The following is a 15,186-nucleotide window of genomic DNA, read 5'->3' on the forward strand; positions in this document are numbered from 1 at the left end:
GGCCCCCCCCCTCACCCCCGGGACCCCTCAGCGACCCCCAGGACCCCCTCAAGGACCCCCGAGACCCCCTCAGTGACCTCCGGGACCCCTCAGTGACTGCCGGGACCCCCTCAAAGACCCCCGGGAGCCCCCCAAAGACCCCCGGGACCCCTTCAAGGACCCCCCGGGACCCCCTCAAAGACCCCCGGGACCCCTCAGTGACCCCCAGGACCCCCTTAAGGACCCCCGGGACCCCTCAAAGACCCCCGGACCCCCTCAAAGACCCCCGGGACCCCCTTAAAGACCCCCGGACCCCCTCAAGGACCCCCCGGGACCCCCTCAAAGACCCCCGGGACCCCCTTAAAGACCCCCGGGACCCCTTCAAGGACCCCCGGGACCCCCTTAAAGACCCCCGGTACCCCCTTAAAGACCCCCGGACCCCCTCAAGGACCCCCGGGACCCCCTCAAAGACCCCCGGGACCCCCTCAAAGACCCCCAGGACCCCTCAAAGACCCCCGGGACCCCCTCAAGGACCCCCGGGACCCCTCAAAGACCCCCAGACCCCCTCAAAGACCCCCCGGGACCCCCTCAGAGACCCCCGGGACCCCTCAAAGACCCCCGGGACCCCCTCAGAGACCCCCGGGACCCCCTCAAAGACCCCCGGACCCCCTCAAGGACCCCCGGACCCCCTCAAGGACCCCCGGACCCCCTCAAAGACCCCCGGGACCCCTCAGTGACCCCCGGGACCCCTCAAAGACCCCCGGGACCCCTCAAAGACCCCCGGGACCCCCTCAAGGACCCCCGGGACCCCCTTAAAGAGCCCCGGGACCCCTCAAAGACCCCCGGGACCCCCTCAAAGACCCCCCGGGACCCCCTCAGCGACCCCCAGGACCCCCCGGGACCCCCACCCGCCCCTCACCGGTGTCGGCCCCGCTCCGACCCCCGCCCGCCGCCGCCTCTGCTCATCCCAGTCCCTCCCAGTCCCTCCCAGTCCCTCCCATTCCCCCCCTTCCTGCTCATCCCAGTCCCTCCCAGTCGCTCCCAGTTCCTCCCAGTCCCTCCCATTTCCCCCCCCCCCCTTGCTGCTCATTCCAGTCCCTCCCAGTTCTCCCAGTGCCCCCTCCCAGTCCCTCCCAGTTCCCCCCAGTTCCCGCCCAGTGGCGGGACCGGGGTCCCCCCTACCCCAACCACAACGTCCAGCCCGGGGGGAACTGGGGGAACTGGGGGGGACTGGGAGGAACTGGGGGGGACTGGGAGGGACTGGGAGGAGGGGTTACTGGGATGAGCGGGACAGTTCATACTGGAGTAACTGGGATGGTGGATACTGGGATAACTGGATGGTTGATACTGGTGTGACTGGGCAGACCGCACTGGTGTAACTGGCCCGTACTGGGTTAACTGGGATGGTCCGTACTGGGTTAACTAGGGGAGCTCATACTGGTGTAACTGGGGGGGGCTGATACTGGGTTAACTGGACAATCTACACTGGTGTAACTGGCCAGTACTGGGTTAACTGGGATGGTCCGTACTGGGTTAACTGGGGGGGCTGATACTGGTGTAACTGGCCCATACTGGGTTAACTGGGACAGCCCATACTGGGTTCACTGGGGGGGCTGATACTGGTGTGACTGGCCCGTACTGGCCCGTACTGGGTTAACTGGGACAGCCCATACTGGGTTAACTGGGAGGGCCCGTACTGGGTGCACTGGTGTGACTGGGCAGTCCATACTGGTGTGACTGGCCCATACTGGCCCATACTGGGTTAACTGGGAGGGCCTGTACTGGGTGCACTGGTGTGACTGATACTGGTGTGACTGGCCCATACTGGCCCGTACTGGGTTAACTGGGAGGGCCCGTGCTGGGTGCACTGGTGTGACTGATACTGGTGTGACTGGGCAGTCCATACTGGGTTAACTGGGCGGTCACGGGGCTCTCACGGGGCTCCCACGGGAGCGTCGCGAGGCCGGAGCCGCCCCGGGGCCGGCGGGAACGGACGGACGGACACCGGGCGTGGGGGAGGGGCTGGGGGGGGAGGGGTTTGGGGACATCAGGGGGACATCAAAGGGGACATCAAAGGGGGACACCAAGGGGAGACCATGGGGACACCATGGGGTGGGGACATCAAAGGGGACACCATGGGGTGGGGACATCAAGGGGGACATCAAGGGGACATCAAGGGGACATCAAAGGGGACACCCTGGGGTGGGGACATCAAGGGGACACCATGGGGACACCAAGGGGTGGGGACATCAAAGGGGACACCAAGGGGTGGGGACATCAAGGGGACACCGTGGGGAGACCATGGGGACACCAATGGGACATCAAGGGGACACCAAGGGGACACCAAGGGGGACACCAATGGGACATCAAGGGGACATCAAAGGGGACACCATGGGGACACCAAGGGGTGGGGACATCAAAGGGGACACCGTGGGGAGACCATGGGGACACCAATGGGACATCAAGGGGACATCAAGGGGGACACCAAGGGGGACACCATGGGGTGGGGACATCAAAGGGGACATCAAGGGGGACATCAAAGGGGACATCAAGGGGACACCCTGGGGAGATCATGGGGACACCAATGGGACATCAAGGGGACATCAAGGGGGACACCAAGGGGACACCAAGGGGTGAGGACATCAAAGGGGACATCAAAGGGGACACCATGGGGTGGGGACATCCTGGGGACACCAATGGGACATCAAGGGGACACCATGGGGACACCAAGGGGGACACCAAGGGGTGGGGACATCAAAGGGGACATCAAAGGGGACATCCTGGGGTGGGGACATCAAGGGGACACCATGGGGAGATCATGGGGACACCAATGGGACATCAAGGGGACATCAAGGGGGACACCATGGGGTGGGGACATCAAGGGGACACCAAGGGGACATCACGGCTTTGGGGACATCCTGGGGACACCAAGGGGACATCCTGGGGACACCACGGCTTTGGGGACATCCTGGGGACATCATGGGGACACCATGGGGACATCAAAGGACACCAAGGGGACACCAAGGGGACATCCCTGGGGACACCACGGCTTTGGGGACACCATGGGGACACCATGGCCATGGGAACATCCCTGGGGACACCAAGGGGACATCTCTGGGGACACCAAGGGGACACCACGGCTTTGGGAACATCCCTGGGGATGCCAAGACTTTGGAGACACCAAGGGGACACCCCTGGGGACATCCATGGGGACACCTTGGGGACATCCATGGGACATCCTGGGGACACCAAAGGGACACTTTGGGGACACCCTGGGGACACCACGGCTTTGGGGACATCCTGGGGACATCCTGGGGACACCAAGGGGACACCACAGGGGACACCACGGCTTTGGGGACACCATGGGGACACCCTGGGGACACCACAGGGACATCAAAGGACACCATGGGGACACCACAGCTTTGGGGACATCCCTGGGGACACCACAGGGACACCACAGGGACATCATGGACACATCATGGGGACATCCTGGGGACACCATGGGGACATCAGAGCTTTGGGGACACCAAAGGACACCAAAGGACACCAAGGGGACATCCCTGGGGACATCACGGCTTTGGGGACACCATGGGGACACCATGGCCATGGGAACATCCCTGGGGACACCATGGGGACACCATGGGGACATCACGGCTTTGGGGACTTCCCTGGGGACACCAAGGGGACATCAGAGCTTTGGGGACACCAAAGGACACCAAAGGACACCAAGGGGACATCACGGCTTTGGGGACACCATGGGGACACCATGGCCATGGGAACATCCCTGGGGACACCATGGGGACACCATGGGGACATCCTGGGGATTCCAAGACTTTGGGGACACCATGGCCACCGGGGCCATCACCATGACCATGACATTGTGGCACTGGGGACACCCCGGGGACATCCCGGTCCTGGGGACACCCTGGGGACATCCCGGGGACATCCCGGGGACATCCCGGTCCTGGGGACACCCCGGGGACACCCTGGGGACACCCTGGGGACATCCCGGGGACATCCCGGGGACATCCCGGTCCTGGGGACACCCCGGGGACACCCTGGGGACATCCCGGGAACATCCCGGTCCTGGGGACACCCTGGGCTGGCACTAGGCCCAAGCGCACCCCGCCGTTACCGTGGCAACCAGCGTGGCACGGCCGCCATCTTAACTCCGGGCACAACTTCCTCTCCCCGCCAACAACTTCCGCTCTTTCACCCAATCACAACTCCGCTTTCCCCCCACGTGACTCCCGGTAGCCAAACCCGGAAGTGCCTCCGCTACGGACCCTACCGGATCCGTGACACCCCTGGCGACACCACGGCACCGGTGACACCTTGGGGATGTTTTTGTGGCATCCTGAGGACACTCCGAGCCGTCACTAGGCCGCCGCACGCCGCGTTACCATGGCAACAGCCACCTTAACGCCGCCGCCATCTTAACTTCGGGCACGACTTCCTCTCCCCGCCAACAACTTCCGCCCTCTCACCCAATCACAACCCCGCTTTTCCCCCCACGTGACTCCCGGTAGCCAAACCCGGAAGTGCCGCCGCCGCCGCCGCCGCCGCCATGGACCCCGCCGCTCCCCGTGAGTTTCGGGGGGGGTCCCGTGAGGGAATTTTGGGGCTCCGAACCCCCTCCAACCTCCCTTTTCCCCCTCCTCCCCAGCCCCCAAACGCCGCGGCCCCGCTCGCTTGGCCGATCCGCGGCCTCTCTTCGAGGATACGAGCGCGAGCGGAGCTTCCCCGGGCCGCGGTTTCGGGGCTCCGCCGCCTCCTTCGGCCTCGGCCTCCTCCTCCTCCTCCTCCTCCGCCTCATCGCCGTTCCCTCCTCCCGGCGCCTTCCTGACCGAGCCCGTGTCCACTTTGGCCGCGGCCTACGGCAGCAGCTTGGCCTCGCACGGCCGGGACATCGTGGAGGAGAACGTGAGTGGGGGAAGGGGGGGGAGGAAAACCGGGGAAAAAACCGGGGAAAAAACGGGGGAAAAACGGGGGAAAACGGGCAAAAAACCGGAGAAAAACCGGGGGAACGGGCTCGGTGTCGCCCCCCAGCTCGGGCGGTGGGTGCCCGTGGCGAGGCTGAAGTATTATTTCGCCGTGGACACGGCGTACGTGGGCAGGAAACTGCGGCTGCTCGTGTTCCCCTTCGGGCATCAGGTACTGGGAGGGCACTGGGAGGGCGCTGGGAGGGCGCTGGGAGGGACTGGGAAGGGGTTCAGGGGGACTGGGAGGGACTGGGAGGGACTGGGAGGGACTGGGAAGGGGTTCAGGGGGACTGGGAGGGACTGGGGGCGACTGGGAAGGGGTTCAGGGGGACTGGGAGGGACTGGGAAGGGGTTCAGGGGCATTGGGAGGGCACTGGGAGGGCACTGGGAGGGACTGGGAAGGGGTTCAGGGGGACTGGGAGGCACTGGGGGCGACTGGGAAGGGGTTCAGGGTTACTGGGAGGGACTGGGAGGGACTGGGAAGGGGTTCAGGGGGACTGGGAGGGACTGGGGGCGACTGGGAAGGGGTTCAGGGTTACTGGGAGCGACTGGGAGGGGGTTCAGGGGCATTGGGAGGGCACTGGGAGGGACTGGGAGGGACTGGGAAGGGGTTCATGGTTACTGGGAGGGACTGGGAGGGACTGGGAAGGGGTTCAGGGGGACTGGGTGGGACTGGGGGCGGCTGGGAAGGGGTTCAGGGTTACTGGGAGGGACTGGGAGGGGGTTCAGGGGCATTGGGAGGGCACTGGGAGGGCACTGGGAGGGACTGGGAAGGGGTTCAGGGGGACTGGGAGGGACTGGGAAGGGGTTCAGGGGGACTGGGAGGGACTGGGGGCGACTGGGAAGGGGTTCAGGGGCATTGGGAGGGACTGGGAAGGGGTTCAGGGTTACTGGGAGGGCACTGGGAAGGGGTTCAGGGGGACTGGGAGGGACTGGGAAGGGGTTCAGGGGCATTGGGAGGGCACTGGGAGGGACTGGGAAGGGGTTCAGGGGGACTGGGAGGGACTGGGAAGGGGTTCAGGGGGACTGGGAGGGACTGGGGGCGACTGGGAAGGGGTTCAGGGGCATTGGGAGGGACTGGGAAGGGGTTCAGGGTTACTGGGAGGGCACTGGGAAGGGGTTCAGGGGGACTGGGAGGGACTGGGAAGGGGTTCAGGGGCATTGGGAGGGCACTGGGAGGGCACTGGGAGGGACTGGGAAGGGGTTCAGGGGGACTAGGAGCGACTGGGAGGGACTGGGAGGGGGTTCAGGGGGACTGGGAGGGACTGGGGGCGACTGGGAAGGGGTTCAGGGTTACTGGGAGGGCACTGGGAGGGACTGGGAGCGGGTTCAGGGTTACTGGGAGGGCACTGGGAGCGACTGGGAGGGGGTTCAGGGTTACTGGGAGCGATTGGGAGAGCACTGGGGGCGACTGGGAGGGGGTTCAGGGGGACTGGGAGGGGCTTCAGGGTTACTGGAGGGGACTGGGAGGGGGTTCAGGGTTACTGGAAGGGACTGGGAGGGGGTTCAGGGTGACTGGGAGCGGGTTCAGGGTTACTGGAGGGCACTGGGAGCGACTGGGAGGGGGTGGGAGCAACTGGGAGAGGGTTTAGGGTGACTGGGAGCGACTGGGAGGCACTGGGAGGGGGTTTTGGGAGGTCTGGGGGGCACTGGGAGGCACCGGGAGGGGGTTCAGGGTTACTGGGAGGGACTGGGAGCGGGTTCAGGGTTGCTGGGAGGGCACTGGGGGTGACTGGGAGGGGGTTCAGGGGGACTGGGAGGGGCTTCAGGGTTACTGGAGGGAACTGGGAGCAACTGGGAGGGGACTGAGGGGGTTTTGGGGGGTCTGGGGGGCACTGGGAGGGGGTTCAGGTTGACTGGCAGGGACTGGGAGCGACTGGGAGGGGGTTCAGGGTTACTGGGAGGGCACTGGGGGCGACTGGGAGGGGGTTCAGGGTTACTGGGAGCGACTGGGAGCGGGTTCAGGGTTACTGGGAGCGACTGGGAGGGGTTCAGGGTTACTGGGAGGGGGTTCAGGGTTACTGGGAGGGGGTTCAGGGTTACTGGAGGGCACTGGGAGGGGGCTCAGGGTTACTGGGGGCAACTGGGAGGGGTTCAGGGTTACTGGGAGGGGGCTCAGGGTTACTGGGAGCCACTGGGAGGGGGTTTTGGAGGGTCCTGGAGGGATTTTGGGGGGGTTTCGGGGTGGATTTGGGGGATTTGAGAGCATTTGGGGCTGTTTTGGGGGGATTTTGGGGTGATTTGGGGGAAGTTTGGGATTTTGAGGGATCCCAGGGGATTTGGGGGGAATTTGGGGGATTTGGGGGTATTTTAGGAGCAGTTTTGGGGTATTTTGGGTGTTTTGGGGGTATCTGGGGGGGTTTGGGGGTAATTTGGGGCCATTTTGGGGCAATTTGGGGTATTTTAGGAGCAGCTTGGGGTTTGTTTTGGGCTGGATTTGGGGGGAATTTGGGGTTTTTTGGAGGGATCTGAGGATACTCTGGGTTATTTTAGGGGGGTTTGAGGGATTTTGGGGTGATTTTGGGGCGATTTTGGGGTGGTTTTGGAGTATTTGGGGAGTGATTTTGGGGTGGTTTTGGGGTATTTTGGGGTGATTTGGGGTATTTTGGGGTGGTTTTGGGGTGGTTTTGGGGTATTTTGGGGTGGTTTTGGGGTGATTTGGGGTATTTTGGGGTGGTTTTGGAGTATTTGGGGAGTGATTTTGGGGTGGTTTTGGGGTATTTTAGGGGGTTTTGGGGTATTTTGGGGTGATTTGGGGTATTTTGGGGTGGTTTTGGGGTATTTTGGGGTGTTTTGGGGTGATTTTGGGGTATTTTGGGGTGGTTTTGGGGTTATTTTGGGGTGGTTTTGGGGTATTGTGGGGTGATTTGGGGTATTTTGGGGTATTTTAGGGGGTTTTGGGGTATTTTGGGGTGGTTTTGGGGTATTTTGGGGTGTTTTGGGGTGATGTGGGGTGGTTTTGGGGTGATTTTGGGGTGTTTTGGGGTGATTTTGGGGTGGTTTTGGGGTATTGTGGGGTGATTTGGGGTATTTTGGGGTGGTTTTGGGGTGTTTTGGGGGTATTTGGGGGTATTTTGGGGTGGTTTTGGGGTATTTTGGGGTGGTTTTGGGGTGTTTCTCACTCCCCCAGCCCCCCAGGACTGGCAGGTCCGGTACCAACAGGACGCCCCCGTCGCCCCCCGCTTCGATGTCAACGCCCCTGACCTTTATATCCCGGGTAGGGACCCCCAAAAACCCCCCTGGAACCCCCAAAAACCCCCCAAAACCACCCCCAAAACCCCCAGGACACCCCAAAAGTCAAAAAAACCCCAAATTCCCTCCAAATTCTCCCGAAATTCCCTCCCAAAACTCCCCCAAAATAACCCAGCCCCCCCCCCGCCCCCCCAAAATTCTCTCCCTTCCTTCTTAAGACCCCCCCAAACCTCTTGGGATCCCCTAAAATGCCCAAAAGTTCCCGAATCCACCCCAAAAATCCCCAAATCTCCCCCCGAACTCCCTCAAAATCCCCTCTAAAATGCCCCAAATTCCCCCAGTTCTACCCCAAATCGCTTCCCCACCCTCTCAACACCCCCCAAACCCCTTGAAACCCCCAAAATCCTCCCCAAAATCCTCTCAAATCCCCCCAAAAAATCCGCCTTAAAACACCCAAATTCCCAAGCCCCCATTTGCCCAAAACCCCCTTAAAATGCCCCAAAAACACCCCAAAAAACCCCAAACCTCTCCAAATCCACCCCAAATCCCCTCCCCACCCTTCCAACCCCCAAAATTCCCCAAATCCTCCCCAAAATCCTCTCAAATCTCCCAAAAAATCCGCCTTAAAACACCCAAATTCCCAAGCCCCCATTCGCCCAAAACCCCCTTAAAATGCCCCAAAAACACCCCAAAAAACCCCAAACCTCTCCAAATCCACCCCAAATCCCCTCCCCACCCTTCCAACCCCCAAAATTCCCAAAACCCCCCCCAAAATTCCCAAAACCCCCCTAAAATTCCCCAAATTCCCCCCAATTTCCCCTCACAGCCATGGCCTTCCTCACCTACATCCTCCTGGCCGGCCTCGCTTTGGGCACCCAAAACAGGTACAAAAAACCCCATTTTTTCCCCCAATTTTTTTTTTCCCCCCTCTTTCTCCTCACCCCCGACCCTAAATCCTTCTCCCATCCCACATGTTTTTGGGGTGAAATTCCCAGATTTTCGCCAGACAGCCTCGGTTTGGTGGCCAGCTCGGCCTTGGCCTGGCTGGTCCTGGAAGTTCTGAGCGTCCTCCTGAGCCTTTATTTGGTCACCGTCACCACAGACCTGACCTCCATCGACCTCGTGGCCTTCGCTGGCTACAAATATGTGGGGTGAGCTGATTTTTAGGGGTTTTCCCCCATTTTTTTTGGGGTGAAATCCCACGGTTTTGGGTGTTTTCCCCTCAGGATGATCGTAGGCCTGGTGGCCGGCTTGGTGCTGGGTAGGCCCGGGTACTACGTGGCCTTGAGTTGGTGTTGTCTGAGTATTTTCGTGTTTATGGTGAGTTTTTTTGGGGGTTTTTTGTTTTTTTTTGGGGGGGTTTTGGGTTTTTTTGGGGTGGGGGGGGGGGGGGGTTGTGTTGGATTCTTTGGGAGTCCCAAAATTCCGAGGAATTTGTTGAAAATCCCAGGGGATTTGTAAAAGTCGCGCCCTTGGAACGACGCTCGGAGAGGGTTTGGGGGCTCTGCTTCCAGTTTTGGGGGGATTTTAGGGGTCTTGTCTCACTTTTGGGGTTTGGGAGGTTGGGGGGGACCCCCCCCCTCAGTTCCTTGAGATCCCAAAATCCCGAGGAATTGGCTCAAAATTCCAGGGAATTCAGAAAAATTGCGGCGGCCGAGGGGGCGGCGGATGAGGGGGATTGGGGGCGGATTCTGAGGGATTTTAGGACTTTTTTGGGGGATTTTTGTGGGGGTTTTGTGGGAATTTGGGGATTTTTGGGGGTTCTGAGGACTTGAGAGGTTCATCCCAAAGTTTTAAATCCCAAATTTTTCCCAAATTCCCCCAGATCCGGACGCTGAGGCTGAAACTCCTCTGGGAGGGGCAGCAGCCGAGGGGGTTTTGGGGTGGATTCTGAGGGATTTTAGGACTTTTTTGGGGGATTTTTGTGGGGGTTTTGTGGGAATTTGGGGATTTTTGGGGGTTCTGAGGACTTGAGAGGTTCATCCCAAAGTTTTAAATCCCAAATTTTTCCCAAATTCCCCCAGATCCGGACGCTGAGGCTGAAACTCCTCTGGGAGGCGGCAGCTGAGGGGGTTTTGGGGCGGATTCTGAGGGATTTTAGGACTTTTTTGGGGGATTTTTGTGGGGGTTTTGTGGGAATTTGGGGATTTTTGGGGGTTCTGAGGACTTGAGAGGTTCATCCCAAAGTTTTAAATCCCAAATTTTTCCCAAATTCCCCCAGATCCGGACGCTGAGGCTGAAACTCCTCTGGGAGGCCTCGACCAAGAGGGGTTTGGGGGGGATTTTTGTGGCGTTTTTGTGGGATTTTGGGACTTTTCTGTGGAACTTTTTTGGGATTTTGGGGCTTTTGAGGACTTGAGGAGCAGGAAAAAGCTGATCCTAACATCCTAAATCCCAAATTTCCCCCGAATTCCCCCAGATCCGGACGCTGAGGCTGAAGCTGCTCTCGGAGGCGGCGGCCAAGGGGGTTTTGGGGCAGATTTTGGGGCTGTTTAATGGGATTTTAGTGGGAATTTGGGCTTTTTTTTGGATTTTAAGTCCCTTAGGTGTTGACCCCAATGTTCTAAACCCCGAATTTCCCCCGAATTCCCCCAGATCCGGACGCTGAGGCTGAAGCTGCTCTGGGAAGCAGCGGCCGAGGGGGTTTTGGGGCAGATTTTGGGGCTTTTTAATGGGATTTTGGTGGGATTTTGGGCTTTTTTTTGGATTTTAAGGCCCATAGGAGTTGATCCCAATGTTCTAAACCCCGAATTTCCCCCGAATTCCCCCAGATCCGGACGCTGAGGCTGAAGCTGCTCTGGGAAGCAGCGGCCGAGGGGGTTTTGGGGCAGATTTTGGGGCTTTTTAATGGGATTTTGGTGGGAATTTGGGCTTTTTTTTGGATTTTGAGGACCTGAGGAGCTGGAAAAGACTGATCCCAATGTTCTAAACCCCGAATTTTCCCCGAATTCCCCCAGATCCGGACGCTGAGGCTGAAGCTCCTCTGGGAGGCCTCGACCAAGAGGGGTTTGGGGGGGATTTTTGTGGCGTTTTTGTGGGATTTTGGGACTTTTCTGTGGAACTTTTTTGGGATTTTGGGGCTTTTGAGGACTTGAGGAGCTGGAAAAAGCTGATCCTAACATCCTAAATCCCAAATTTCCCCCGAATTCCCCCAGATCTGGACGCTGAGGCTGAAGCTGCTCTGGGAAGCAGCAGCCGAGGGGGTTTTGGGGCAGATTTTGGGGCTGTTTAATGGGATTTTAGTGGGAATTTGGGCTTTTTTTTGGATTTTAAGGCCCTTAGGAGTTGATCCCAATGTTCTAAACCCCGAATTTCCCCCGAATTCCCCCAGATCCGGACGCTGAGGCTGAAGCTGCTCTGGGAAGCAGCAGCCGAGGGGGTTTTGGGGCAGATTTTGGGGCTGTTTAATGGGATTTTGGTGGGAATTTGGGCTTTTTTTTGGATTTTAAGGCCCTTAGGAGTTGATCCCAATGTTCTAAACCCCGAATTTCCCCCGAATTCCCCCAGATCCGGACGCTGAGGCTGAAGCTGCTCTGGGAAGCAGCAGCCGAGGGGGTTTTGGGGCAGATTTTGGGGCTTTTTAATGGGATTTTGGTGGGAATTTGGGCTTTTTTTTGGATTTTGAGGACCTGAGGAGCTGGAAAAGGCTGATCCCAATGTTCTAAATCCCAAATTTTCCCCGAATTCCCCCAGATCCGGACGCTGAGGCTGAAGCTGCTCTGGGAAGCAGCAGCCGAGGGGGTTTTGGGGCAGATTTTGGGGCTGTTTAATGGGATTTTGGTGGGAATTTGGGCTTTTTTTTGGATTTTGAGGACCTGAGGAGCTGGAAAAGGCTGACCCCAATGTTCTAAATCCCAAATTTTCCCCGAATTCCCCCAGATCCGGACGCTGAGGCTGAAGCTGCTCTCTGAGTCGGCGGCCAAGGGGGTTTTGGGGCAGATTTTGGGGCTTTTAAATGGGATTTTGGTGGGATTTTTGGGCTTTTGAGTCCCTTAGGAGTCGATCCCAATGTTCTAAACCCCGAATTTCCCCCGAATTCCCCCAGATCCGGACGCTGAGGCTGAAACTGCTCTGGGAAGCAGCGGCCGAGGGGGTTTTGGGGCAGATTTTGGGGCTTTTTAATGGGATTTTGGTGGGATTTTTGGGCTTTTGAGTCCCTTAGGAGTCGATCCCAATGTTCTAAACCCCGAATTTCCCCCGAATTCCCCCAGATCCGGACGCTGAGGCTGAAGCTGCTCTCGGAGGCGGCGGCCGAGGGGGTTTTGGTGCGCGGCGCCAAGAACCAGCTGCGGATGTACCTGACCATGGCCATCGCTGCTGCCCAGCCCCTCTTCATGTACTGGCTCACCTTCCACCTGCTCAGGTGAGCGGGAATCCGCCCCAAATTCCCAGGAAAAATCCCGGAATTCCAGACTTTTCCCCACCCAGAAATTCCCCTCGGTTTCCGTCGCGCCAATAAATGGAATTCAAGGAGGGTTTGGGGCCTTCGTGTTGATTTTTGGGGGGGGTTTTGGGGGTTTGTCGCAAATTTCGGAGGGTTTGGGTGTTGGGGAGATTCTCCTGGAGTCCCAAATCCTGGAAAAAATCCCCAAATTCTTGAGTTTTCCCCTCAAAATTCCCATGAGTTGCGGTGGCTTCAATAAACGCTGCCCTGGGAGGGTTTGGGGTCTTTGCGTCCTCAGTTTTGGGGGAATTTGGGGGATTTTTTGGGGGATTTTGGGGTTTTACCTTAATCTCAGAGGGCCTGGAGTCCCAAAATTCCACCTGGGAGCCCCAAAATTCCACCTGAGGGTCCCAAAATTCCACCTGAGGGTCCCAGAATTCCACCTGGGAGCCCCAAAATTCCACCGGAGGGTCCCAAAATTCCACCTGGGAGCCCCAAAATTCCACCGGAGGGTCCCAAAATTCCACCTGGGAGCCCCAAAATTCTACCGGAGGGTCCCAAAATTCCACCTGGGGACCCCAAAAACCCACCTGAATCCCTGGAATTCCGCTGGAGCTGCAGGAAAATCCTGGAATGTCCCATCCATGGATCCAAGGAACACCCAAAGAGCTTTTTTTCCCCATTTTCCCCCACTTTTTTCAATTTTTCTCCCATTTTCCCTCTTTTTTTCCCATTTCCCCCCCTTATTTTTCCCATTTCCCTCCCATTTTTCCCCATTTTCCCCCTAAAGTTCATCAGATCCTCTTCACCACCATTCCCAGAACTCCTCAAATCCCCTTTTCCTTCATTTTTTTCCCATTTCCTCCCTTCGCCCCCTTTTTTCTCTATTTCCCCCATTTTTCCCTCATTTTCCCCCATTTTCCCCATTTTTCCCTCATTTTCCCTCAGTTTTTTCCCATTTCCCCCATTTTTCCTCATTTTTCCCATTCCCCCCATTTTTCCCCATTTCCCCCACAATTTTTCCTCATCTCCCCCATTTTCCCTCAATTTTTCCCCGTTTCCCCCCCATTTTTCCTCATTTTCCCCCCATTTTTCTCCATTTCCCCCCCTTTTTCCTCATTCCTCCCAATTTTTTCCCATTTTCTCTCATTTTTCCCTCATTTCCCCCCATTTTTCCCTCAATTTCTCCCTATTTTCCCCCATTCCCCCCCATTTTCCCCCCATTCTTCCCCATTTCCCCCCGTTTTCCCTCAATTTTCCTCCATTTTCCCCCATTTTTTCCCCATTTTTCCCTCAAATTTTCTCCATTTCCCATTTCCCCCATTTTTCCTAATTTTTCCTCATTTCCCCCATTCTTCACCATTTTTTCCTCATTTCCCCCCATTTCCTCCCATTTTTTCCCATTTTCGGTCATTTTTCCCTCATTTTCCCCCCATTTTTCCTCATTTTTCCCCATTTCCCCCTCAATTTTTCCTCATTTCCCCCATTTTCCCTCAAATTTCCCCCATTTCCCCCCATTTCCCCCATTTTTCCTAATTTTTCCTCATTTCCCCCATTTTCCCTCATTTTTTCCCATTTTCCCTCAATTTTTCCCCATTTTCCCCCATTTTTTCCCCATTTTCCCCCCATTTCCCCCCATTTTTTCCCCTTCTCCACCATTTCCAGGCTCTCTCGGAATTCCCCACCCCAAACCCCCCCGAATTCCCCCCAAAAACCCACTCGGAGTTGCGAAATTAAGAATTTTTATAACAAATCCTCGGAGCGATGAAGAATTCCAGCGTTTTTTTTTCCCTTTTTTTTTGTTTCCGGGGAATTCCCGGCTGGATTCGAAACCGAAAAAAAATTCCCGGGATTTTCTTCTTTTTCCTTTTTTTTTTTTTTCCCCTTTTTTTTTTTTGGGGTTTTTTTTTGGTGTTATTTTGTCTTTTTTTCCCTTTTTTTTTTTTGGTTTTTTTTTCTTTGTTTTTTCTTTGTTTTTTTTACCAAAAAAAGTCTCGGATCCAACGCCGGGGGAAAAAAAAAAAAAAAACCAACGATGAAAAAAATCCCCAAAAAATCCAAAAATCCCCCCAAAAATCCAAAAATCCCCAAAAAATCCTCCCCAAAAAATTCTCCCCCCCCCCAATAAATAAATAAATAAATAAATAAAGTAATATTAAAAATTCCAAAAAACAAATTCCAAAAAAATTCCAAAAAACTCCTCCCCAATAAATAAATAAATAAATAAATAAATACTTTTATATTAAAAATTCCAAAAAAAACAAATTCTGAAAAATTCAAAAAAAATTCCAAAAAAAAAAAAGCAACAAATTAAAAAAAATCCCGACAAATTCCAAAAAATTTCCCCAAAAAATTTAAAAAAAAAAATTTGAGCATTCAAAAAAAAAAAATCAAAAAAAATCCAAAAATATTTTAAAAGTTCCAAAAAAATCCCAAAAACTTCCCCAAAAAAATTTTAAATATTCAAAAAAAAAAAAAATCAAAAAAAATTCCAAAAAAAATTCCAAAAGATATTCCAAAAACTTTTTTAAACATTATGGGAAAAAAACCCAAAAAATTCCCCAAAAAATTCCAAAATAATGTTTTAAACATTCCAAAAAAAATCCAAAAAAAAATCCCAGAAAATTCCAAAAAAATCCCAAAAAAATC

The 15,186-nt window shown here is 56.1% G+C and overlaps 1 protein-coding gene across 4 annotated transcripts; it reads left to right on the forward strand.

The window, feature by feature from the left end:
• The first annotated feature begins 4,508 nt into the window (after window positions 1-4,508).
• Window positions 4,509-12,628, forward strand: YIF1B (Yip1 interacting factor homolog B, membrane trafficking protein). Of its 4 annotated transcripts, none has more exons than XM_068998363.1 (9): window positions 4,509-4,565; window positions 4,646-4,902; window positions 5,029-5,133; window positions 8,100-8,178; window positions 8,980-9,037; window positions 9,149-9,304; window positions 9,380-9,473; window positions 12,033-12,075; window positions 12,363-12,628. In XM_068998363.1, the coding sequence occupies exons 1-9, from the start codon at window positions 4,547-4,549 to the stop codon at window positions 12,518-12,520; spliced, it is 969 nt and encodes a 322-aa protein (XP_068854464.1). In that variant the 5' UTR covers window positions 4,509-4,546; the 3' UTR covers window positions 12,521-12,628. The 4 variants fall into 4 exon arrangements, with proteins under 4 accessions (XP_068854464.1, XP_068854467.1, XP_068854466.1 ...); XM_068998366.1 differs by lacking the exon at window positions 12,363-12,628 and adding an exon at window positions 12,197-12,339; XM_068998365.1 differs by lacking the exon at window positions 12,033-12,075 and having other exon boundaries at window positions 12,365-12,628.
• The last annotated feature ends 2,558 nt before the right edge of the window (window positions 12,629-15,186 follow it).

Source organism: Aphelocoma coerulescens, chromosome 34 (assembly GCF_041296385.1).
Source record: "Aphelocoma coerulescens isolate FSJ_1873_10779 chromosome 34, UR_Acoe_1.0, whole genome shotgun sequence".
Classification (NCBI taxonomy): Eukaryota; Metazoa; Chordata; class Aves; order Passeriformes; family Corvidae; genus Aphelocoma; species Aphelocoma coerulescens.